Source organism: Monodelphis domestica, chromosome 8, assembly GCF_027887165.1.
Source record: "Monodelphis domestica isolate mMonDom1 chromosome 8, mMonDom1.pri, whole genome shotgun sequence".
NCBI lineage: Eukaryota > Metazoa > Chordata > Mammalia > Didelphimorphia > Didelphidae > Monodelphis > Monodelphis domestica.
In genome coordinates, this window is record NC_077234.1 from 187,846,717 (window position 1) to 187,871,991 (window position 25,275).

At 39.6% G+C, this 25,275-nt stretch overlaps 2 protein-coding genes across 6 annotated transcripts in view; one reads left to right on the forward strand and one right to left on the reverse strand.

Annotated features, from left to right (window-relative positions):
• The window catches only part of SOWAHC (sosondowah ankyrin repeat domain family member C), a 42,716-nt gene extending 19,302 nt beyond the window's left edge, over positions 1 to 23,414 (reverse strand). For 2 of the 4 annotated variants that reach the window (XM_056807571.1, XM_056807570.1), the window contains exons 1-2: positions 21,204 to 23,414; positions 3,245 to 3,302 (exon numbers count right to left, since the gene is read on the reverse strand). In XM_056807571.1, coding sequence (XP_056663549.1) covers positions 3,281 to 3,302; positions 21,204 to 23,065 — 1,884 coding nt within the window. In that variant the 5' untranslated portion in view covers positions 23,066 to 23,414 and the 3' untranslated portion in view covers positions 3,245 to 3,280. Of the gene's footprint in view, positions 1 to 3,244; positions 3,303 to 18,183 lie in introns of those variants that run through there. The other 2 variants (XM_056807569.1, XM_001373107.5) reach the window with 2 other exon arrangements.
• A 703-nt stretch (positions 23,415 to 24,117) lies between these two features.
• Positions 24,118 to 25,275, forward strand: part of SEPTIN10 (septin 10) — a 67,434-nt gene continuing 66,276 nt past the window's right edge. The window contains exon 1 of one of the 2 annotated variants that reach the window (XM_007507931.3): positions 24,118 to 24,370. In XM_007507931.3, coding sequence (XP_007507993.2) covers positions 24,341 to 24,370 — 30 coding nt within the window. In that variant the 5' untranslated portion in view covers positions 24,118 to 24,340. The remainder of the gene's footprint in view (positions 24,371 to 25,275) is intronic. The other variant, XM_016424893.2, reaches the window with a different exon arrangement.

Below are 25,275 nucleotides of genomic sequence, written 5' to 3' on the forward strand. Positions count from 1 at the left end.
CTAAAAAGGTATTATTTGTTCTCTTAAAATTCTGGGACTTCCAGAACTTTCGCTCACTTCCAAAATAAGCAGAATACTGTATTCTCCAAACACAAAAGAAAAAGATGAAGTATAAATGATTACTTTAAGCTCTTCAATGTTTTAGAATTTACTCTTAACTGTATGACTGGTCTTCATTTAAATACCATAACCTAAAAATGAAGGCAATTTAGAATCAGGTCTACAAAAGATCTCATTTAGTGCCCAACATCCTGTAGATATGATCCAAGTTTCTGAGAATTTACCTTGTCATTAGCCGTTTCTCTAAAGGGAAAGATTTTTTCTAGGTTCTCTTAAAACATCTTTTTCTAATGGATAATCACCCCTAATGGGAAGGAATTTCATCTTTATTTTTAAACCTAAAGCCTTCATGATAGCAATAGCTTAATCTAAATTTTCTAACCAGTTAAAACAGGAACTTTTGTTCAATTAAAAATGAGCAGACCCGAAGAGATGGAACAATTATGATTATTCTGTATTTAACACGGAATTTGTTCATAGGATTAAAATTTGGAAAACATCTCAGAGATGATCTTGCCCAAATCTCATTTTATGGATGAGGTAAATGGAGTTTGAAGTAAGTTAAATTCTTGTCAAATGTCATCAAATACACAAGGATTTGTGATTTTCCCATTATATTTTTCTCACAGCAACTACTCTCCTCTCTGCTTCTACAACTCTTCTATTCAGGACTTAATAGATAAGTCCTAGACAGTTTCCTGAGGGACACAGAAGTTAAAGGATTTGCCAAGAATTATAAAATAGGAAATAACAGAGTTTGGATGGTAATCCTGGTCTTCTAACTACAGATTCAGTGTTTTCTCCATTATACCACACTGAAAAGCACAGCTCAATTTCAAGACTCTGAAAGAGTAAAATTTTTGTGTGCAATTATAAGCCTATTGAAAATGGTAATTATGCATTTCTCTATCCATATGCCAGATTTCATTGAAGCACACAAAAATCACACATTGATCATTTGTAATTTTTAGTATCTTCCAATTTGTTTCAAAATGGTGCATAAACTATATTGAAATGAAGGTTATTTTGACATTTTTTTGTTTGGCCAAATGTCACAGGATCACATATTTGGAATTAGAACAGTGTCAGAGATTATTTAGTCCAATCTCTTCATCTTACAGATGAGACCACAGGCTCAGAAATTTAGTGAATAAGAAGTAAGTGGCAGGTTTAGGAATAGAGAACCTTCAAAACCAGAGAGCACTTTCTGTTGTGCTACAGGCCTTTATCAATCAAATCAATTAATCAAGATGAATAAAAGCTAAATGTCAAATAAAACAAATGAAATAGAGACCTAAAATCTTTTAATTCAGTACAGTTTAAAATAAGGCTGGTACTTTGCCTTTGCAAATATGGTAGAAGGTTTCCTTTATAAGCAACACAAAAAGAACATTCATTTTTAATCATCTTTCTCCAGAGAAACTATTTCACACAAATGCATCAGGTTTTATTACAATTCTAGAAACTGAAGGATTCAGATATGATTTTAGGTATCAATAGTTCAAACTCCTTCCTATTTTACACAGAAAGAATGGGGAATAAGAGCAGAAAGATTCTTTTCAATTCATTCTGAGGATATCTATTACATCAATGCTTTCTCTTTCATATTTATTTGGTATATATCTTGTAGACATCTTGTATATATATATATATATATGCATATATATATATATGTTTATGTCATCTTGTTTGATAATGCTAGATGATGCAGTGGATAGAGTTGGACCTGGGCCTGGAGTCAGGAAGACTCAGAATTTTTGGGTTAAAATATGGCTTCAAATATTGATTAGCTGTGTGACCCTGGGCAAGTCACTTAACCTTGTTTGCCTCCGTTTCCTCATCTATAAAATGAGTTGGAGAAGGAAATGGCAAACCACTCTTAGAACCTTGGCCTGAATTGGACACAACTGAAAAATGATTCAACAACAGTAACAAAAATTCCTTGAAGGCAGGGACTGTTTCACTTTTGTTTTTTGGATTATCAATGCCTAACACATAGTAGGTGTTTCATAAATACTTGTTGATTGGTTGTCTTTAAAAACAATAAGATAATTTTTCATGTAAAATATTCTATAATTTAGGCTTCTTGTTAATTAGTTATTTACACACTTACTTTCTGTCTTAGATCCAATACTAAGTATCAATTCCAAGGCAGAAGAGCAGTAAGGGTTAGGCAGTTGGGCTAAGTGACTTGCCCTGGGTCACTCAGCTAGGAAGTATCTGAGGCTAGAATTGAACCCAGGATCTCCAGCCTTTAGATCTGGCTCTATCTAACTAGCTGACCCTGCTTCTTATTAATTTAGTCTTGCCTTCCCGTTTATGAACCCACATTAATGGTGTTACACTATATTTTGGATGCCATTTACATCCATTTGGATAGCCATTTACAGAGCTAGCATAGTTCTAGGAATCCTAGTTGGTAAAATAAACGTAAAGTATCATTTTGCTAGAAAGGAGTAAGGACTGGATACAGGAAATGAATGAGTCACAGAAAGAGAGTGGATCATATTCTAGAGAGGAGTTACAAATGAATTAATTCTCCAGAGTTAGTCCTAGACAAAAGGTTTAAATGGAGAGGATTCCTCTTCCCTAGTCTTGTTCTACATTCACTCCCCACCTCAATATATACTGCTTCCCTTTTCAGCACTGCCCTAATTCTCTTCTGATCACATTAATTCAATTGAATTACTATTTTTTAAGCACCTGCTATTTCCATGGCATTGTGGTATGTGCTGGGTTATGAAAATGAAAAATGACCTGGTCCCTGGCCTCAGAGAACTGACAGTCTAATGAAGGGAAAGAATGCAAACAAATTATTGGTATAAAATGATTAAGCACAGAAAATGTCAAACAATTAGCTTGAGAAATTCAAGGGAAGGACTGATGGCCTGATATTGGTGTGGGAGAGGCAGGAAAGGCTTTAGTGGAAGAGGCGCTCCCTGAGGCAGCTTTGACCCCATGGCTCTGGCTGGGCTGGGGCTGGCCCAGGGGCAGGTAATAAAAAGCACAGACCTCTAGACAGAGTGAACAAAAATGAAGAAAGACATAGCTGCCAGCTGAGTGTCGTGCATGTTTGAGGGATGGTGGGTGTCCTATTTGGTTGGATCATAAACTACATATAAAGTATGAAATAAGGGTAAGTTGTGGGGGACCTGGAATTTCAGGCCAAGGAATACATACTTACATTTGGTGGACAATGTAGTTTTTTGTAAAGGCATGATTAACATAACAGCACAGGAAGGCTATGAAAGAGGAGAGAATGGAGATGGGAAGACCAGTTAGGAGGCCATTGCAATGGTCCAGGGAAGAGATAACTAAGGACATTGTCTAGGGAGCTGATGTTTGGTCAAAGTAAAGAAAGGGCAGACAAAGAAGTAACAGGGCTTGAACCCTATTGGATTTTGAGGACCAATGTTAGAGATTACTCAAAGGTTAACATTTGTGTGTTATCCTACTGTTATTTCTTGTTTGTTACACTTGTCTTCCTCATAAGATGGAAAGCTTCCCGAAGGCAGAGGGATCACTGAGTAACCCCATCTACATGGAGTTGACCAACCCCAACCCATACACACAAATGGCTCCTGGGATCCAGGACTTCTCCATCTCCAACAATTCAACCACCTGCAGACTTGCAGGGTCAAAGCCCATGCTGCTTTTCAATAAGTTGTTTGATTCTAGTATCTCTATACTTATTGGTAGTTTGATGATTTTTAGGGGGCAAAAAAGAAAACAATGATCACATCTGGAGGAGAAGCCAGTGCAAAAGACCAATGGAAAAGTGGCCAAGTGACTGAGATGAATCCATGATTGACATTAGCATTTTGAATTTCTTGTATTTAGAGCAGAGAAGGGTAAAATCTAGTGATAAGACAAGCAACATTAGCTGATTTTAATATACATGGTATAAAATAAGATTTAATGGGCTTTTATCTCTGTGGAGCCCATTTCTGCCTCCTCTCAAAGTTCATCTTCCAAGACCATCTGGTTCAGATTGCCTGTGAAGTATGTTAAATGGCCATTACTAGATCCTCTCTATTAATCTAATTCTTTCTTCATGGGTTTCTGGGGTTTTAAGGACAAAATGATCGTGGGTAGAAAGGAGAGCCTGTCACTACCACATGTCAGTCCTCCAATGCTCCTAATGGCTGTTTGACATGTGGCCCTTTTGTTCTTCTGACCCTTTATTCAGAAGCTGCTGCTTCCCCATATGCTCCTGGGGCAGCCTGACACCAGCTCTTCTCCACCATAATCTTTTAAAGTTATTGTCAGAAATATATGCCCAGCTTTTGGCCCCCTTGCAGCCTCCATCAAAACAATAAGGAAGGCCAAGAGGAGTGTCGATGGCTATCCAGAGATCTAATAGTTCAGGTTTTCCTGCCCTTCTTGAGCCTGATTGATTCCAACTCCCAAGCCTGGAGGGCTGGTACAATCAACTATGACCAAACAGCTTGAATATAGACCTTGAGAGAGAGACCTGGATTCCTCATTATGAAGAAGTGTGAAGGTGAATTGGGAATCTAACTGGATGCCAGGAAATCCTGAGGCTAGGCAGGCACTGAGTTCACAAAGGATTCTCTCTGTGATCTTTGATTCACTTTAAGCCCAGCTCTGGCTTAGGTTGCCTATTTAATGAAAAGGGATGCTATGCTGCCCATTTAATAGAATGCTAAATATTAAGAGGCGCTTTGAGAATAAATAATGCCATATAATTTATAATCATCAGTGTGAATCTTCCACTCTATTTACAAAAAAAAAGTTTTAAAAAAGGAGCCCCAGTGTCCTTCATTCAGGAGATTTTCCAGGATTTTCTGTTTTCTAAATTAGTACTGAGAAAAATATGAGCTATTCTTTTGAACTAATATTATATAGTAATCAAACAGTAGAACTAAAATAAGATAAGCAATTTTATTAAGGGCCCCCAAGTCATAGGATCATAAGAGCTAGCAGGGACCAAAGAGGCCATCCAGTCCCATCCCTTCAATTAACTTGGAATAAACTAAAACCCAGGGAATTTAAGTGACTTATCCAAGGTACCTCAGAGAGGAAGTAATACAATGGAGACAGTACTGCATCTAGAGTCAGGAAGACCTGAATTCAAATCCACCTGTAGCTTCTTACTAGTTTTATGACCTTGTGCAAGTCAACCTCTATTTGCCTCAGTTTCCTCAACTATAAAATGAAGGTAATAATAACACCCACCTGCCATGGTTCTTGTGATGAATAAGTGAAATAATAGTTATTAAACACTCACACAGAGCTTAGTACTTAGTAAGTACTCTCTATATGCTAGTTCTATAATCATCATTATGTGTCAGAGGTGGGAGTTGAGCTCAGGTCTTATGACTTGAGAGCTGATTCTCTTCCCATTATATTCCACTGATTTTCTTTGTACAATCAAAGGATTATGGTATAAAAGATTGTGAGGTTTGCTTGAAAAATATTGTCATGGTATCAGAAACATGGCACCATTTTTGTGTTTTTGGCACACCTCCAAATGACTTCGAATTAATCAATAGACTTGGCCAAACAGATAGTCTACTAACACATCTACCCACCAATTGCCAACAATTCCAACTTGAAACACAGCTAGAGGGGAATCAAAAGTATTTTTAAAACTCTCTACCCCATTTTCTTCTCTTGATATGGTAAGTCGTGACACTCCTTGCTCTATTACAACAAGTACCACCATGATGGAAATCCCTATATAAGAACAACAGATTTCAAATTCTCCAACAATCAACCATTAAAAAAATATTTCAAACAATATTCCAGAATGAAATCCCTTGACATTCTCTGCTATAGAATTTTACAATTAGCTACATCTCTTTGGCTTTTCAAAGCACATAGGCTTTAGACTGAAGAATAGCCTATTCACAGGGAAAAAAATCTTTTGTAGACATTGTCTACAGGGGTGTTTAAAGGAACTGGGGACTTCAGCATAAGAACCAGTTCACCTTTGTCAAAAACGAAACAAACCAAACCAAACCAAACCAATCTATCCTGTTAATTCACATCAAAGTACCATGGACAAGCAAGAACTATTTATTGTAAGAACAATGAGAAAATTAAATTTTTAAGAAGAACACTGGGGATGCTATTGCTGCAATTCCATAAAAAAATCTATTTAAATGTCAATAAGGGGTAGTTGTGTTATGTGGAGGGAGGGAGGGGATATTGTTAACAGCTGTTCACAATCCTAGGTCTCTGTGTACACCTACATCATTGGAAATGTTTCACATTTTTCTGTTATGAGTCAGGCATTAGGTTGGAAGGCTATAAAATGCAAAGAGCTGCTTTTTTCAAATTATTAAGTAGCTAGAGGTCATTCAGATGACTGAAAACTGGATGTGATGATTCTCCTCTTGGTGACATGACCACAGTCTGGATGACATTGTCAAAGCCAGGTTAGATAAAGGATACCAACTCAAACATACGCATTTCGAAACCTGGCGTGATGTTTCCTTTTAAGGAATAAAAACTGATGCTTAAGGGAAAAACTCTACTTGCATTAAAGGGAGAATTCTCCTATTAAAAAGCACCTACATCAGGAAATAGTTGTAATTGAGAAATCTATGTTTCAGACATGGGGAAATTATTACTGATATGTTCATATTAAATAATCTTAAAAATACCTGTGTCTATGGAGCATGCAATTTCCTTATTTGGAACTGACATGATGGATTGAGTTATATTATTGCTTATTGTTATTGTTCAGTTGTGTCCAATTCTTCATGACCTTGTGGACTTATCTTTGGGGTTTTCTTGGCAAAGATACTGGAATGGTTTGCCATTTCCTCTTCCGGGATGTCCCTATTTTACATATGAGGAACAGAGGCAAATAGGAGTTAAATGACTTGCCCAGCCAGGATCACAGCTGGTGAGTGTCTAAAGTTGGATTTGAACTCAAATCTTCCTGATTCTAGGACTGGTGCTTTATCCACTGCATCATCTAGCTGCCTTATATTATTGCTTACTACTTCTTTAGTAGATCTTTTTTTTTTTAAACCCTTACCTTCTGTATAAGAATTAATACTAAGTGTTGATTCCAAGGCAGAAGAGTAGTTAGGGCTAGGCAAAGGGAGTTAAGGGTCACACAGCTAGGAAGCATCTGAAGCTATATCTGAACCCAGAATTTCCTGTCTGCAGGCCTGGTGCTCTATCTACTGAAGCACCTAGCTGTCCCCCCCAAACCATTTCTTAACAGCAAACATAAAAAACCAACACCTTCAACCTAACTACAAACAGATATTAACTAAATCCTGTTAACTCTTTCTTGAAAATATTTTTACTAAATTTAGCAGTATCTAGAATGTGCCCTAATGTTAATAGCTAGCATTTAGACAGTGCTTTAAGGTCTGCAAAAGACTTTACAAATATGTTATTATTTGATCCTCACAGAAACCCTGGGAGGTAGGCACCCCATTTTAAAGACATATAAACTGAGGCAAATAGAAGTAAAGTGACTTGCCCAAGGTCACACAGCTAATGTGTCTAAGACTCGATTCAAATTTACATCTTCTTGACTCCAGGTTTAGCACTCTTGATATTTCACCTAACCTTTTTCCTAGTTCTCTTCCATGTCTGGAATATATTTCCTTACCATCCTCCATTGCAAACTTTGAGTTTCCTTCAAGACTCAGTTTCCCTTAGGCAGATAGCCTTTCCTGGTGACCTAGCTGCTAGTACCTTCTCTTTCCCACCAAAAGATATATTTTAACTGTTTTGTATATACTAGAAGTAGTAGTGTAAGAATTATTATCCTCATCTTACAGATATGGAAAGTGATGTTTATGAAGATTAACTCATTTGGCCCATTGTCACAAAGGCAGCAAGTATAAAATAACATCCTTTGTTTTATTTTTTTTAACATTAAGCTCAAGTAAGCAAAGTCTATTAGCACTTATAAGGTCATTATATATGATGGTCACTTATTATGAATCAGGCACTGTGCTAAGCTGAAATAAAGAAAGTACATAAAGTTAATAAAGTTAAAAAAGCAAATAAATGTATTATTATTTTATTTTGTTTTTTTCCACACATTATTTATTTATATTTATTTTTCTAAAATCCTTACCTTCCATCTTGGAATCAATACTGTGTATTGGTTCCAAGGCAGAAGAGTGGTCAGGGCTAGGCAATGGGGGTCAAGTGACTTGTCCAGGGTCACACAGCTAGGAAGTGTCGGAGGCCAGATTTGAACCTAGGACCTCCTGTCTCTAGGCCTGGCTCTCAATTCACTGAGCCACCCAGCTGCCCCCTATATATAAATTTTTAGAATATTTTTCCATGAATTATGCCCAAAGGGCTTTAAAATATTGCTTGCTCTTTGATCCAGCTATACTACTACTAGATTTGTACCCCAAAGAGATAATAAAAAAGTTATACAAAATATTTTTGCTGCGTTCTTTGTGGTGGCAAAAAACTGGAAAACGAGGGAGTGTCCCTCTATTGGGGAATGGCTGAATACATTGTGGTATCTTTTGGTGATGGAATACTATTGTGCTGAAAGTAATGATGAATTGGAGGATTTCTATGTGAACTAGAAAGACCTACATGAACTGATGTGTAGCAAAATGAGCAGAACCATGAAAATATTATACATAGAAAGTGACATATTGTGGAACGATCAAATGTTACTTTGTTACTAATAGCAATGCAATGCAATGATCCAGGTCAACCCTGAGGGGCTTATGAGAAAGAATGCTATCCACATCGAGAGAAAGAACTGTGGGAGTAGAAACTGTGGAAAGGAAAACTGAATCAAGCTCTGGACTTTCTGCCACTGAGGTGAAGCAAACAGCAGTCAGAAGGTTAGCTTGAAATTGATGAGCAGTGATGACAGTTGGGGGGAGGGGCAATGTGGAGAGGACAGTTGCTCTTGGGAACTCTCTTTCCTGGCCCTCAGACTGGAAGGAACCTCTCTCCCTGTCTCTAGATAGAAGTACTTCTATTCCTGGATTTTCCCAACTGTGTGCTCTACCTGTATTCCTGTGATCCTGTTATCCAACAAAAGCATTTAAGGGGAGTGATTTGAACTATAAGGCCAGTTTTTAGGGATGCTAGCCCAAAGAGACAGGCCCAACCAGCTCTGAAGGTCAGAACCTTTTCTTCCTCTTGCTGTCTACTGCTAAGACTTTAAACTTAAGAAAACTAGCATAGATTAGCATAGACAGAAATAAAAGAAACACTCCACCAGCCTGTAAGGCCTGGCCTCAGCTCCAAAGTTGAGAGAGACTCAAACCCAATCTAGGGAAATCCAGATTCCCTCTTCCCTGATATCTTCTCAATCCAAATTTGTTATTAAATTCATCTTTATTTAAATAACACACAGTCAGAGAAGATGAGTATCAATCATTTCAGGGGACATAGAGGGAGCTGAACCTAAGGACAGCCATTCAACCATAAAGAGTCCTTATTGGACCCCTGTCTGGTGACCTTGGTCTGGGGGGAGGCTTGTCCCTCAGGGGGGTGGTCTGTGCTTACTTGCCCAGGAGTATCTTCAACATCAATCAATAGAGAAGACATCCCTTCAGGCTATCACAGTTGGCTCATTTCTCAGGAACCCCATTTTTCAAAGATAGCCTCTCAGCAGGGAGTATCTCTCTCCTTTTACCTCACCAGCATCCATATTCCCTCTATCCCTTCAACTCCTCCATTCCCTGTTACAAAACCTTCCTTATCCCCTGTCCCTTTTCAATCCTCTACAATCCTTTTAACTATTACAAAACACAGAAGAAAAGCATATGATTTATCTCTTATTTATATGGGCATATGATGTGGGGTTTTGGTTTTAAGAGATTACTCTATTACAAAAAGGAATAATATGGAAATAGGGAACAAGTGATAAAAAAAAGAATATTTTCTCCATGGTTACATGATTTATGTTCTCTCCCTCCTCTCTTCCCTCCCCACTCCCAGAGCTGACAAGCAATTCCACTAGTTTATACATGTCTTATTACTCAAAACCTATTGCTACATTATTTATATTTCTAACAGGGTAATATTTTAAAAACCACAACCCAAAATCATTTACCCATATAACCAAGTGATAAATCATATGTTTTTCTTCTGTATTTTTGCTCCTATAGTTCTTTCTCTAGATGTGGATAGCGTTACTTTTCAAAAGTTCCCTGGGATTGTTCTTGATCATTGCATTGCTATTAATAGCAGAGTCTATTACATTTGATCATTCCACAATATTTCACATTCTGTGTACAATGTTCTCCTGGTTCTACTCATTTCATTCCATACCAGTTCATGGAGGTCTTTCCAGGTCATATAGAAATCAAGCTGTTCATCATTCCTTATAGCACAATAGTATTCCATCACCATCATATACCACATTTTGTCCAACCAGGGGACACCCCCTCATTTTCCAATTTTGTTGCCATCACAAAAAGTGCAGCTATAAATATTTTTGTTCAAACCTTTTTTTTTATCTCTTTGGGGTACAGACCCAATACTGGTATTGCTGGATCAAGGGGCATACAATCTTTTAAATTGTCATTTTAAATAATTCCCTTTGTTCTTAAAGTCAATATTAAGAATTGGTTCCAAGGCAGAAGAGTGGAAAGGGCTAAACAATTAGGGTTAAGTGGCTTGCCCAGGGTCACATAGCTAGGAAGAGTCTGAGGCCACATTTGAACCCAGCATCTCCCGTCTCTAAGCTTGGCACTCTCTCCACTGAGCCCCCTAGCTTCCCTGAAAATAAGATATTATTGCCTGGATCCAAAACTCCTTATATTAATCCTATAAATATACATAAAATGCAACTATATAAATGTACATATAAATTACAGAAATATATTAATATTAAATAAATATAACAAAATAAATATATATCAAATAAACAGACAAACATTATCTACAAATACACATTCTATATTTAAATGTGTACTATATAAACATATTAAATATGTTATATAAATATATATGATGTACATATTATATAAAATGTAAATTAACTATTAATGAAAGTGCTAATTGGGTGGCAGAGAAAAAAGACATACAGCTAAGGGAAGGCTTAACTTTTTAAATGATGAGATCATTATTTGTTGAACCTTTTAGGAAATAAGTTCAGTTTGACTGAAAAAAGGGTTGATGACTGTACATAAGCCCTAACTGGTTTTAATCTAGCATAAAAACCTGAACCAGCTAATGTCCATTGCCAACAATTCAGCAGTATTTACTACACATGAGAGAATATAGTATTTTCATCACTGATTCTATATATATATATATATATTTGCACAATAAGAAAAGTATCCTAATGTACACAAAGGATATTACATAGAAAGCTGGAGTTGTTGATTTATGTTTGGCAAAGAATAGCAAGGTAAATAGATGCCCATCAGTCTGAAACCCAATGCTAAAGGTTACTAAATGAAACACGTGATTCAAACTCATGAAAAGCAGGCATTTATACTGGTTAAGTTTCTTATTCTAACCAGTCAGATCTTATGATACACAGAAGTCTCAAAACAAAATGAAATATGGGTCAATGAAAATAATGTGTACATTTCAATGAACTGAGATAATGTGTCTTCATTGCATCCAAATTCCTCTTGTGCATCATTATTATTACATCAGCCAAGTCCACAAAAGTCCCTGGAAAGGAAGCGAACATCATCATCCCTTATGCTGAACAAGAGAAGAAAAAGTCAGTTGACATTTTTGATAGTCTTGCCATCTGAGAACAGGTTTAAGGACTGGGGTTAGCCTGAAAATGGAGATTTTGGGAGGAAAGGGATGGGATAGTTATCATCAGATATGTATTTGATGGACTGTTTTGTGGAAAAGATGTTTGTTTTTTGTTTGACTCTAGACAGCAGATTGGTGGCAGCATTAAGAGGAACATATCTGATCTCTATAGAATGAAAAATCTTTTAAAGATAAGAGATATCAAAAAGTGGAATGAGTTGCTTTGGTAGGAAGGTCACCTGGCAGGATAAGGTACCAGCCACTGAGGCCCTTTCTGGGGTTGAACTGCCAAGCATTCAGACTGTACTGTAGAGAGTGGAACTCTGATGGGTTGGACAGATTGTTCCAATGCCTAACACACATTTGTCTAAAAGACTATTTTATGGAGAACTCACACAAGTCGGGCTCTCACATAGCGGTCAGAAGAAGTGAGGCAAGGACACTTCAGGTCTCTCTGAAGAACTTTAGTATTGATTGACACATGGATCACACTGCCATAGGACCATCCTGCATGGTATGCCCACTTCAAAGAAGGCACTGGGCCCTATGAGCAAAGCAGAATTGCAGTAGCTCAAAAGAAACGGCACACACACAGACACAAATTTAGAGATGGAAATAGCCATCCCAAATGTTCATGTCAGCTATTTGTGCTCAACCTGAGGTACAGCCTTTGAAGCTTGTATTGGTCTGATCAACCAGTCAGATATGGTATACATTGACTGATAAAGTGATGTCATTTTGGTCCTCTTTGAGTAATGAGGACAACCACTATACATACATATATATTTACATATATATATATTTATATATGTGTGTGTATGCACATACATATAGTAAATAAATGTGACTTGATTTATAAATCTGTCTATAACATTTCCCCTGACATCCTCTCTGATGACTCATTGAAGTGGTTCACAGTTCTTAGAGGCTATGCAAGAGTAGGAAAGCCCCTGGCAGATATTTCCAAGCTAGAAAGTCCTTGAATATAGGACCTATGATGTAACTATCCTCTGAGAATCAATCCACCTATGTTTGGAAAGGTTTGTCCTCTGAAGGTTAGCATGGTGGGGGGGGGGGGTTGAATTTATTAGTCAAAGTAACTCAGAAGGATCATCTACTAAAGCTTAGAAGGCTGAAATCTGTGATGGCCAAGGGATGCCCCACAGTGATAAAATCGTAACTCCTTAAATAGTGTATGATGCTCTAACCTTTTAAAAACTCAAGAATTATGGAAACAGATGCAAAAAAACCTCCATCTGAATAACTCGGTGGTTAGTGAGTTCCCTATCATTTATTAGATAAAAGCAAAAGTCAGGTTGGAAAACTATTTGAGTTTGACTTGAAATTTATGTTTTCAAAGTTTTGGAGCAGAAGGTGTCTATGGAGTTCTAGACTTTTGAGTGTTTGAGGGGAATGTGGAACAGGGCATAAACAGATGAAAGGGAAGGTCTTGGATAAAATTGTAGAGTGGTTATAAATGGTTATTTGATTCCCCTCTCATAGCATTTTCCCTCTCTTTGGGATCTCTTGACTTCCTCCCCTCCATCTCCACCCTCATTGCATTCACTGGTTATTCTTTTTTTTTTTAAACCCTTACCTTCGGTCTTGGAGTCAATACTGTGTATTGGCTCCAAGGCAGAAGAGTGGTAAGGGCTAGGCAATGAGGGTTAGGTGACTTGCCCAGGGTCACACAGCTGGGAAGTGTCTGAGGCTAGATTTGAACCCAGGACCTTTCATCTCTAGGCCTGGCTCTCAATCCACTGAGCTACCCAGCTGCCCCTCACTGGTTATTCTAAGCCCAATTGACCCTCACTTCCTTCCCTAAGAGATCTGTACTGCCTCCCCCATTTAACCTACTTCAGGAGCTTCTCTGATTTGGCAGAAGATAGCTAACAATTATAGTAACCTATCTAACATTTAAATAGCACTTTAAGATTTGACAGTAATTTTATACATCTCATATGATCCTAATGCCAATCTTAGGCAGATGCTATTATCTTCTCCCGCTTATCTTCTTCTCAATTCATATCTTCTCAAACAAGATAATATGCTATTATCTTCCCCACTCCATTTTACAAATGAGAAAACTGAGGTTGACTGAAGTTAAATGAGGTGTCCAGGGGTCCCAAACTAGTTATGAGCCCAAGGCAGAATTTGAACTGAGGTCTTCCTAACCATAAGTCCAATTCTTTAGCTATTATGCCAACCCTGGTTTTACTTTAATAGGGAACTCTAGTGGACACAAAGTTTTAACCTATGACATAAAACTCTAATGGAAATTTTAGACATTATGGCAGATCCAAGGTTAGGATGAGTTTGGGACAGGATAATCCCTCAGAACTCTACTTAGGGGTCTGCTTGTTTCATTTTTTAGAAAAAGCTAGCCTGCATGGCCTACTAACCCAGGGACTCCATGAGGTCAAGGAGACTCTAAGGGTGCCATTGTTTTGTAGGATCAAAGATGCAGAGCAAATCACAGAAAACAGAGAAGGATATTTGGGGGTAAAAACCCAACTTTAATTGACAGGGAGAGAAGGCTAGTGGTTTTCAGGGTGAAGATAACTGAAATAGAGTGGTAGACCAGAAGATAAAATGACAAAGTCTGACAATACAGGTGGGAATTTTTCCTGCTTAAAAGGTTTTGTGGCTTGTATTATCTCTGCCAAACTACACATGTACAGGAGATTGTTGAGCCCTCTAAGAAATAAATCTATACTAAATCTGCCCTAGTATTTATATTTGAACTCTGTTCCTATTGGCTAGTCCTATCCCTATACATCTAAAGAAGTTATTGTCTAAAATTTCTGACTATTAGAAAATTTAAAAAAATAATACATAACAATTTTTGCAAGTTACATTCCTTAAAATGGTAAGGAGTTGGAACTTTTACTTAACTATTATAAAGTTATTTTCTACTCTTTACTAGTTTTATTTTTGGTTACACTTGAAGTGGGGGCTGAACTATAGGAACTAAGAAATTGAATCTCTAGTATTTTTTCTATAATTGAAAATATCTTTAATGTTTTAAGGACATCTTTGATGTCATAAAAAAGAAATACTTATTTTCTCATTGTCCTCTCCCTTCCAAATTTTGAAAAGAATCAGTTCAAATGCTGAGCTAGTTTTATGTTCTCCAGATTTGAATTAGAAGGCAAACACTGACTAAAATGAAACAGGAAGACTTGGTGCCAAAGGGTTAATAAATCTCGCTGCTCCATATTAACAAGAAAACAGACAAAAATCACATGATTATATCAATAGATGCAGAAAAAGCCTTTGATAAAATACAACACCCATTCCTATTGAAAACACTAGAAAGTACAGGAATAGAAGGGCCTTTCCTAAAAATAATAAACAGTACATATCTAAAACCATCAGCAAACATCATCTGCAATGGGAATAAACTAGAAGCCTTCCCAATAAGATCAGGAGTGAAACAAGGATGCCCATTATCACCTCTATTATTTAATATTGTACTAGAAACTCTAGCAGTAGAAATTAGAGAAGAAAAAGAAATTGAAGGTATTAAAATAGGCAATGAGGAGACCAAGCTATCACTCTTTGCGGATGATATGATGGTTTACTTAAAGAATCCTAGAGAATCAACCAAAAAGTTACTCGAAATAATCAACAACTTTAGCAAAGTTGCAAGATACAAAATAAACCTGCATAAGTTATCAGCATTTCTGTATATCTCCAACCCATTTCAGCAGCAAGAATTAGAAAGAGAAATTCCATTTAAAATCACCCTAGACAATATAAAATACTTAGGAATCTACCTGCTGAGACAGACACAGGAACTATAATAAACATAACTACAAACCACTCTCCACACAATTAAAACTAGATCTAAACAATTGGAAAAACATTGATTGCTCATGGGTAGGACGAGCTAACAATAAAAATGACAATCCTGCCCAAATTAATTTACTTATTTAGTGCCATACCCATTGAACTACCAAAAAGCTTTTCTACTTAATTAGAAAAAAAACCATAACAAAGTTCATTTGGAAGAACAAAATATCAAGGATATCTAGGGAAATCATGAAAAAAATGCAAAGAAAGGAGGACTTGCAGTCCCAGATCTCAAACTATACTATATAGCAGTGGTCATCAAACCAATTCGGTACTGGCTAAGAGACAGAAAGGAGGATCAGTGGAATAGACTAGGGGTAAATGACCTCAGCAAGACAGTCTATGATAAGCCCAAAGATCCCAGTTTTGGGGACCAAAACCCACTATTTGATAAAAACTGCTGGGAAAATTGGAAGACAGTATGGGAGAGATTAGGTTTGGATCAACATCTCACACCCTACACCAAGATAAACTCAGAATGGGTGAATGACCTGAATATAAAGAAGGAAACTATAAGCAAATTAGGTGAACACAGAATATTTATACTTGTCAGATCTTTAGGACAGGAAAAACTTTAAAACCAAGCAAGAGCTAGAAAAAGTCACAAAATGTAAAATCAATGATTTTGATTATATCAAATTAAAAAGTTTTTTACAAACAAAACTAATGCATCCAAAATTAGAAGGGAAGCAACAAATTGGGAAACAATCTTCATAACAAAAACCTCTGACGAAGGTCTAATTACTCAAATTTATAAAGAGCTAAACCAATTGTACAAAAAATCAAGCCATTCTCCAATTGATAAATGGGCAAGGGACATGAATAGGCAATTTTCAGTCAAAGAAATCAAAACTATTGATAAGCACATGAAAAAGTGTTCTAAATCTCTTATAATCAGAGAAATGCAAATCAAAACAACTCTGACGTATCACCTCACACCTAGCAAATTGGCTAACATGACAGCAAAGGAAAGTAATGAATGTTGGAGGGGATGTGGCAAAGTCTGGAGATTAATGCATTGCTAGTGGAGTTGTGAATTGATCCAACCATTCTGGAGGGCAATTTGGAACTATGCCCAAAGGGCGATAAAAGACTGTCTGCCCTTTGATCCAGCCAAAGCTCTGCTGGGTTTGTACCCCAAAGAGATAATAAGGAAAAAGACCTGTACAAGAATATTCATAGCTACACTCTTTGTGGTGGCAAAAAAAATTGGAAAATGAGGGGATGCCCTTCCATTGAGGAATGGCTGAAGAAATTGTGGTATCTGTTGGTGATGGAATACTACTGTGCTCAAAGGAATAATAAAGTGGAGGAATTCCATGGGAACTGGAACAACCTCCAGGAATTGATGCAGAGTGAGAAGGAGCAGAACCAGGAAAACATTATACACAGAGACTGATTCACTGTGGTACAATCGAATGTAATGGACTTCTCCATTAGTGGCCATGTAGTGATCCTGAACAACTTGGAGGAATCTACAAGAAAAACCACTATCCATATTCAGAGGAAACACTGTGGAAGTAAAAACACCAAAGTAAAACAACTGCTTGAATACATGGGTTGAAGGGATATGGTTGGCGATGTAGACTCTAAATGAACATCCTAGTGCAAACAATAACATGGAAATGGGTTCTGATCAAAGACACAATACCCAATGAAATTGCGCATTGGCTGCAGTAAGGGTGGGTGGAGGGGAGGGAGGGAAATAAAGTGATTATTGTAACCAAAAAAAAAAATCTCACTGCTCTTGCCCCTTCCCCACTTGGAGACCAACATCTAGTTTAGCAAAAAAGCTAAATACAGGTATCCCTTTCATATAGTGATTTTCGTCAAGTTTTTTATGTATCTTGGGTCAGAATAAGAAATTAAATGGGATTTTTTAAAGAGCTTTGCAGAAGCCACAGACAACTCTTGAAGGCCAGCAGATGAAACAGAAAAAGTTTAGAAACTCAGAAATGCATAAAATATATGCATATTGTATAATAGCAACATATTTTATCTTTTATTATATACACACAAATTCTTTTTAAAGTTAAAATAAATTAGGAGTTAAAAGTTTGTGAAAAGATCACAAAAGCCAGAAGACACGCAAAGGTTAGAAATGTAGAAATGTCTTAATATCAACTTACATATAACTGATGACTAAATACTTAACCCAAAGTTTACAATAAGGTACTGTAAACACCTCCAAAAAGAAAAAAAATTCATACTTCTTCTCTGATACATGGTAGGGAGGGAGAATATTTGAATTTTAAAATGTCAAAAAACAATTGTCAAAAATTTTCACAGGGGTGAAATCTGAGTAAGATGAAATCACAAAAGAGACACACTGATGGTGTATAGGGGATTTCTTTGGTTTTAAGAAGGTTTATGGATACAATTTGTACCTGATCTGCTAGGTTTTTTTTTTTTTTAAAGTATTCTTCTATCCATAAATATGACCTAAAGGAGGCACTTCCCAAACCTGTTTCATCAGTGGATGGGGAGTAAGACCGAAATTCCTGATAGCTCTGACAATCTGTTACAGAAAACTATAAACATGGACAACACAAGGAAAACTGAACAAAATTCTAGTGGGAAACTTTTATTTTGGCAAAATGAAAGTTCAATTTCTTACACACAAATCAAACTCTCAGACTCTCAAACTTTTACTATATATATATATATATTTATGTACATAAATATATATATATATATATATATATATAAAGACAAGGCATCCTGGCCCCCAAGTTTTTAGGCATAAGACACAATAAAATGGTTGAAAATTTCAAGTTACACAGGCTAGCTGCAGTACACATACCATAAAAAGTTAACAGAATACACATTCAATAGTTTCAAGTGTACCTATGACACACACAATTCATTTTTTTGTATCACAGTTTTTGAATAAACATCTTTCTAAGCATCCAATACATGTTTCCATGAACAGGCACAACTTTAAAATTTCAGATGAATACAAATAATTTGCTTTTATGTTCTCTTGATTTGGAATTAAAAAAAATAACCAAGAGAAAATGTAAAGTGTCAAGAAGTGAAATATATGCTACAGATTTCAAAGCACACAAGCACATTATGATTAGGTAGGTAGACTTAAAGTAGCTCCTATCTGGAATGACTTTTAAAAATGATACTAATATATTTTGATGTGTAAGCCAAAACAAATAGTTTGGTGGGAGAGGGAGGTAAAAGCAAGATATATATATATATATATATATATATATATATAAACTACTAGATTTACAAAGAGTTGGTATAATAAACCCACAAAATTCTTTAAAATAAAATACTCTGTTCAACTAGTTACCACTCCTAATAATAGTTTAGTATTTTGATTGTTCAACAATACATTCAAATATATTTGTATTCTAACCAAAATGTTACTGAATTATATTTATTTCAAAATAGAAATGTCTAGACTACACCAATTTTTATACTAGTAATTAGATGGTTAACATTTTCAGTCAGGATAACTCTTGTCCCTTAGCTTATAGCTTTAATGCAACTTGGGAGCTGGGAATTTACAATTTATTCTGCATTATTAGACTGTTTCAAGCTTCACTTAACTGATGTTTTCCTTTTAACCTATACAGATGGCACAGAACAAATGAGTTTTCTTCCCATAACAAATCCACTTTTATCTTGCACAAGATTACAGATTGGCTCTTGACCCCATTTGTGTGAGAGTAAAAAGTGCTTTTTAAGCATCGATATGCCCCATATTTATAACAGCAAACAAAAAAAAAAAAGTAAAGGCACCAAGGAAATATATAGCTTACATTTTTTAAAGGATAATTTTTCATATATGTTTTTATGCAACTAACATTCCCCATCTAAGGAAAGTTATGATACCAAGTTGTATGTCAAGATATAGAACTCTAAATGTAGTAGCCCTGTGCAAACTATGCAGTGGTTAAACTGGTAATTTGGGAGAAGTTCCCTTACCCTCATTATCTTTATCTGGATAGATAGGTGCTTGTAAGTTTGCAATAGAGTACCAGAAATGCTATGTGTGAGAACTGATAGAGCAGATATGCTTGGGCTAGATCTCCTTAGAATTTGTTCATTCAATGACAGAGGTCTTAATATGCTTTTGAGTTAGATTTTAAAATGAAATATAAAGCCATTCACTTTTAATATATATAAAGGAAATGCAATTGGGAGCCACACTTTAAAATCTTAGATTTTAATTGGCATTATTTAAATTGTGTTTATATACAAAGGGATTTGACAACCAGCAGCATTCAAAGTTACAGGACCAGCCCTGAATCTTACTTCTTGAAGGGAAAGTGCCATTTTTAAACTTGGAAGATTCACCACCTGGCTTTTAATTGATATCTTCCATTAGTATACAAACCTATTAACTTCAAGAAAGCCATTAAGGTTAGTTAATGGGTTTAGACTAAAATCTTAAAATATGCAGAACATTACTTTAGAGCACATACAATTAAAAAAGTATTCTATTTGGAAGAAATGAATTGTGTACCTTAAGTGGGAATTATTTAATTATTAAAATTTAATTATTTCATGGTAATAGTCTATTAAAGGCTGACTTCACCGAGTAGTAGATTGACAATTCTAGCTAATCATCTAAAATTAAAAATCATTTCTTTAAGCATTTAAACTCCAAGCACCATGATATAGGGTCAGGAAAAAAAAGAAAAAGAAAAAGCAAGGAAGTTGGTTAAATGATCCCTAGATTATAAGCCAATTTAAAAAGTAATAAGTAGGAATATTTACTACTTACACTGAGTTAGGCATTAATAAAGAACTATTAATTTACAGCATGATTGGGTGCTAAGAGTCTTCCACGTTTGCTGTGAGAAGTCAGTACTGAGTGAAGTGCTGTTGTATAGTTAGATGGAATGTACCACAGATGAACACAACTAAAAAATAAATGTTACTTAACATTTGAATTCACAGTGATTATTAACTGAAGTTGCTTTTAAAATAGTTAAACTGCTACTGAAGACTCCCATTTTTACTTACAACATTCTTTATCAGTGCTTTTGTATTCTGCTGACTATACATTCAGTAGTAATAGTACCTCCAACAGCAAATACATTTACGGAAAACACAGGGGTAGCATAGACCAGTTTCATTACAAACTGTTTATCTTGTTCCTATGAGAGTATTATATTCAAACAGATGCATCAAAATCGATGTATTTATGTATAAAATCCAGTAACAGTAAAAGGTAACATTAAAAAAAAAAAGTTGTTCCTCTCACTTTGTCTAGACCCTAAAAATATGGGAAATAGAGGGGAAAATAATCCAAGGGGAAGGAATCTGTTGGCACCGATACACCTCGCCCAAAATAAGCCAGTGTTTCTAGAGAATCAGCCATTTACCGAAAGGTTTAAAAACCTAGCCCGGTAGCTTGTTTATATATTGGTTTACCAAAGGGAATGCATGACCTCTTTGCCTTCTCCTTCCCCTCCCCCAAGTAGAGAACACGGAGTTGATGTTCCTTACTCTTTCTCCTCCCCCTGCCTATGCTAATTTCTAATTCTGTTTGACACCCAGAATTCCTATGTCAAGAGGGCACATACTATACTTTAAATTATGCCCAAAGGAATAAATTTTACCCGAATACATTGGACTTCGGTCTTAGTTTGAAGGAGGAAGAGCTGCTTTTAAGTGGTCTTTCTTCCTCGAATAGTGGTTGTTCAGGGTCCCTGAAAGAGGGAGTGCTGTGAATGATCTGTGTTCGGAATCGGATTTTGTTGAGTCTAGGTCTCATCCTACTGCTGTTGCTGCTGCCACCTGATGCTTTACGACTCATTGATTTGCCCCCAGCTGACCCATCAACCAAGGAGTGGTGATGATGGTGGTGGTGGTGGTGATCTCCCCCATCATCCAGTACATGAGAGAGTTTATATGTGATAAGATGTGAAGGGAGCACTTTAGAGAGCTTCCAGCGACCACCCCCACTCTCTGAAGTACTCTCTCCATCATCATCTTCCAGGGCACCCACCAAATTCTTGATCTCTTCTGCGGTGCTCTGGCTCAGGTACTGAGAGGCCTTTTTCCCGCTGTAATCCCTAATGTCCACGTCCGCGTCATAGGCCCCCACTAGCAACTTCACCACCTCCACGTGTCCGTGCATTGCTGCTAAGTGCAGAGCAGTGTAGCCTGCGCTGGTCCTGGCATTGATGTTTACCGGTAATTGGTGTTTGTTGGCAAAGTTGACCAGCATGGCCAGGAGTTCCTGCTTTCCGTGCTTGGCAGCCCAGTGAAGGCAAGTGAAGCCAGTGATGAAGTCACGTTTGGCCAGTAACCCAGGTTCGCAAGTGAGCAAGCCCTCCAAGCTGTCCCATTTACCATCCGAGGCAGACAGCATCCAGGCATGTTCCAGGGGGTCCAATGCCACAGACCCGGTTCCGCTTCCTTCTTCCTCGGTCGAAGACGAAGCCAGGGAAGCGGTGTCCGAGTCTCCACCACCTCTGGTGGTACGGCCCCCTGCGGAAGAGCCCCCTGCGGAAGAGCCCCCAGGATTGTTTCCCCCAACAAAGAAGCTCCTCTTAAGCTGCGGGGAGCTGCCTATCATCAGGTCCAGCAAATTCTTGCGGCCAGGTCTTGGAGTACTGACTCCTCCGGGGGAGCTGCAGGCGTCTCCCTCCTCCCAGTTTCTTGAGAGAAGCTCGGGCTCTTCCCCACCGCAGGAACCCTGTGGCAGTCCCCGGAGAAGAGGTACATTGCGCCTAGAGTTCTTTCTCCGCGCCCCGACTCCCAGGGACTGCACCTGCCCCAATCTCGGCAATTCATTTCTGCTGCTTTCACTGGAGACTAGTTGGGGAGGTGATTCCGGGTCCGTGGATGGTTCATTCTCCTCAAGGGTGCCCTCCGAAAGCGGGTGCTCCCCAGTAGAGAGAGGAGCTCTTTCCTCTGGTGACCCAGGCCCATTAGAGTTAGCCGGGTTAGCGCGGTCCAAAGGGCCTGGGGCCTCCTCAAGCTCCGGAGGTTCGGTCACCGAGATGCTGGGCACTACCTGGAGAGCTGCCACTGGCCGTGGCTGCTGATCCGGGACCGGCACCACCAGGGTAGGCTCCTCACTTCTGGGAGAGGTTGGTGGGCTCAGCGCATCCCCGTTTCTCAAGTCCACCGGCCCCGCTGGAGGTGAGGAATGATGCTCACTTCCCGCCCTGGGCTCGCCCCCCTCGGGGACCTGGGAGACCAGAGCTCCGACATGCGCCGGGTGCTGCGGGGGAAACAACCCGCTGCCGCTGAACTTCTTCTTCAGGTACACGTACTTAGTCCCGTCTGCAGGGTCGGTTCGGACCGTGGCCACGGCGTTCACCAGCTGCTTGAAGCGCTCCCGGGCCCGGGCTCGCTGCTCCGGCTCTCCGCCCAGGGCCCCCTTGAAATGCTCCACCAGCTCAGCGTTGCGGGCTCGGCCCCCTCTTTGGGTGAGGAAGAGCAGCACCGCCTCCTGCCCGAGCTCCTCCATCCCTCCCCTTCCCTCCTCCTTTCTCCCCTGCAAAGGGACAGTAGGGCGGGAGGCAGCTCAGCCCGGCCCCATTGCAGGCGGGAAGGACAGCTCGGCGCGGGGAACCTCCCGGAGAAAAGGGGGCGTTGGCCCGAATCCTGTGGGAGCTGGCTAAGAAGTACAGCGACGCGTGTCGGCCAGTCCCAGAGGATCACGGAAATCTGCTCTTCGGCTCGGAAAGGCCGGCTCCAATCGATGCCTCCGGACTGACGGACAGACGCGGCGGTGTCCGCAGCTGCCTCCCGCAGCGGCTGCCTATCCTCCACTAGCAGCAAAACAGCAGCAGTCGCCCCAGACCCCGCCCCCTACTCCTGCTGCCCCGCCCTTTCCCTGACTCCCTCCCCGACTGGCCCCTCCCCGCTGCCCCGCCTTACTTCCGGTCCCCGCCCGCTTGCTCGGTCAATCTCAGTCGCCACTAAACCTCTACTACTGTGGTTGCCAAGGGGAGTGTGGGGGAGGGGGAGCACACATTATTCTCCCTACGTTCCTTTCCTTCATTCTTTTCTTAACTCGACGTTCTCCCCATTTTCAGAAAACAGACCACCACTATATTAACTACTCCAGACTCTTTTTGACCCTCTTTTCTCGACCCTTCCCTGAAACATCACGAGGTACCCTTCCTCGAAGGGAGGTTCGCGGCCTACACTGAGAAGGATGGGACTGCTCGGATCACTCCCCTGCCAGGACATTCCCCTTCCCGTCTTCAACTGGGCTCGCGCCCAGCCTGGGCCAGTTTGTCAGCCGCGTCACCCTAGCGCCCTCAGCTGGAATTTGTATATATTAAGACATCCCCGCTACGGTGTCTCCAGATTTGCCCCCGCCCCTCTGGTTAACCACGCCCGTTTCCATCACCTGGTGGAGGCCTTTCCGCTAAGGCCCCGCCCCTTCCCTCAGGCTACCGCCCTCAATGAACTCCGCCCGGGTCTCCCGCTCTCCCCAGGTCTCTGGCCCCGCCCTCTCCAGGCTCCGGGATCCCGCTCTCTTAGCCCCACCCTCCCCTGGAGGCTCGCTCCAGACTCCTTTGCGCCACCAGTTAAATTCCAGCTGCTGGGAGCCCCCTGGCTGTAGCTGTGATTATTTCGGCTCCTCCCAAATCATCCCTCCTTCTCTTCCTTACTCTTTTCTCTGAGGCTTCCCTTGCATCCTTGGAGGCTAGAGGGCGCAGAAATCAGGGCTCCGACTTTCTCTTAGCCCGTATTCCGTTTCCTGGCTAGCTGCAGAACATCCCCTGAGACCATGACTTCCTCCGATGTGGCGCGGCACACGGTAAGTGCCGCCGCCCGGGGCATCTTCCCGGGAATGGGGCCAGTGCCTCCTTTGCGCGCCCAGAAGTGGGGGGCTGGCTTGGCGGTGGCGATTGTTCTGCGCCTTGTTCAAGGAGTCAACGGTCCTTTCCTCTTTATCTCCTGCAAGGCTGCCAGCTTCGGAGACCCCCAGCCCCACCCTAGGAGTCACCCTGGATTTATATCCTCACTCTACCGGGCTCTCTTGCTTAGACTTCTTGGAAGCCTCTGCCTTCTCTTCTTGCTTTCCCCCCTCCCCACCCCGCCTCCTCGCCCGCTCAGCCTACTCCTCGCTTCCTCTCGACCCCAACCGCTCTGTTTTTTTGTCACTCGATCACTTTTTCTTTCCCTTCTTTCCCTTCCTTCCCTTCCTTTCCTTCCTCCCCAAACCCTCTCAGTTCCAAACGTGTCCTGAGATCTCCCCATAAGCTGTGGGTAAGGGGCGCGCACCAGCAGACAAAGCCCTAGGACCGGGGGCGGGAAGCCCTCCGAATCTCGGAGCCGGAAACTTTTTTTCTCTTGCAGAAATGGATGGGAGCAGTTCGTGTGTTGATTAGGTTGCGGGCCTTTCGGAGAAAGCGGTGCTAGGATTTTATTAACTCACTCAGATCGAATGTACAAACTCTTCTTCCTAACTCTGTGCACTAGTATTAGCACAGACTCCTGACTGCCTAGTGTATGCTATAATTAAGAAGGCAGGCTTGAGGGGTTGAATTAGGAGAGTGCTTTTGTACTCTGCATGTTAGGGCTTTTAGGAAAGAATGGAATGTAAGCTTGCCCACATTTATGTTGGATAGTGGCTTGTTTGTTCTCTCTGTGGAAAAATTAAAACCTGAGATCTTGTGTCATCGAAGATTTGTTTAAAAGTTTTATGAGTATGGAAAATAT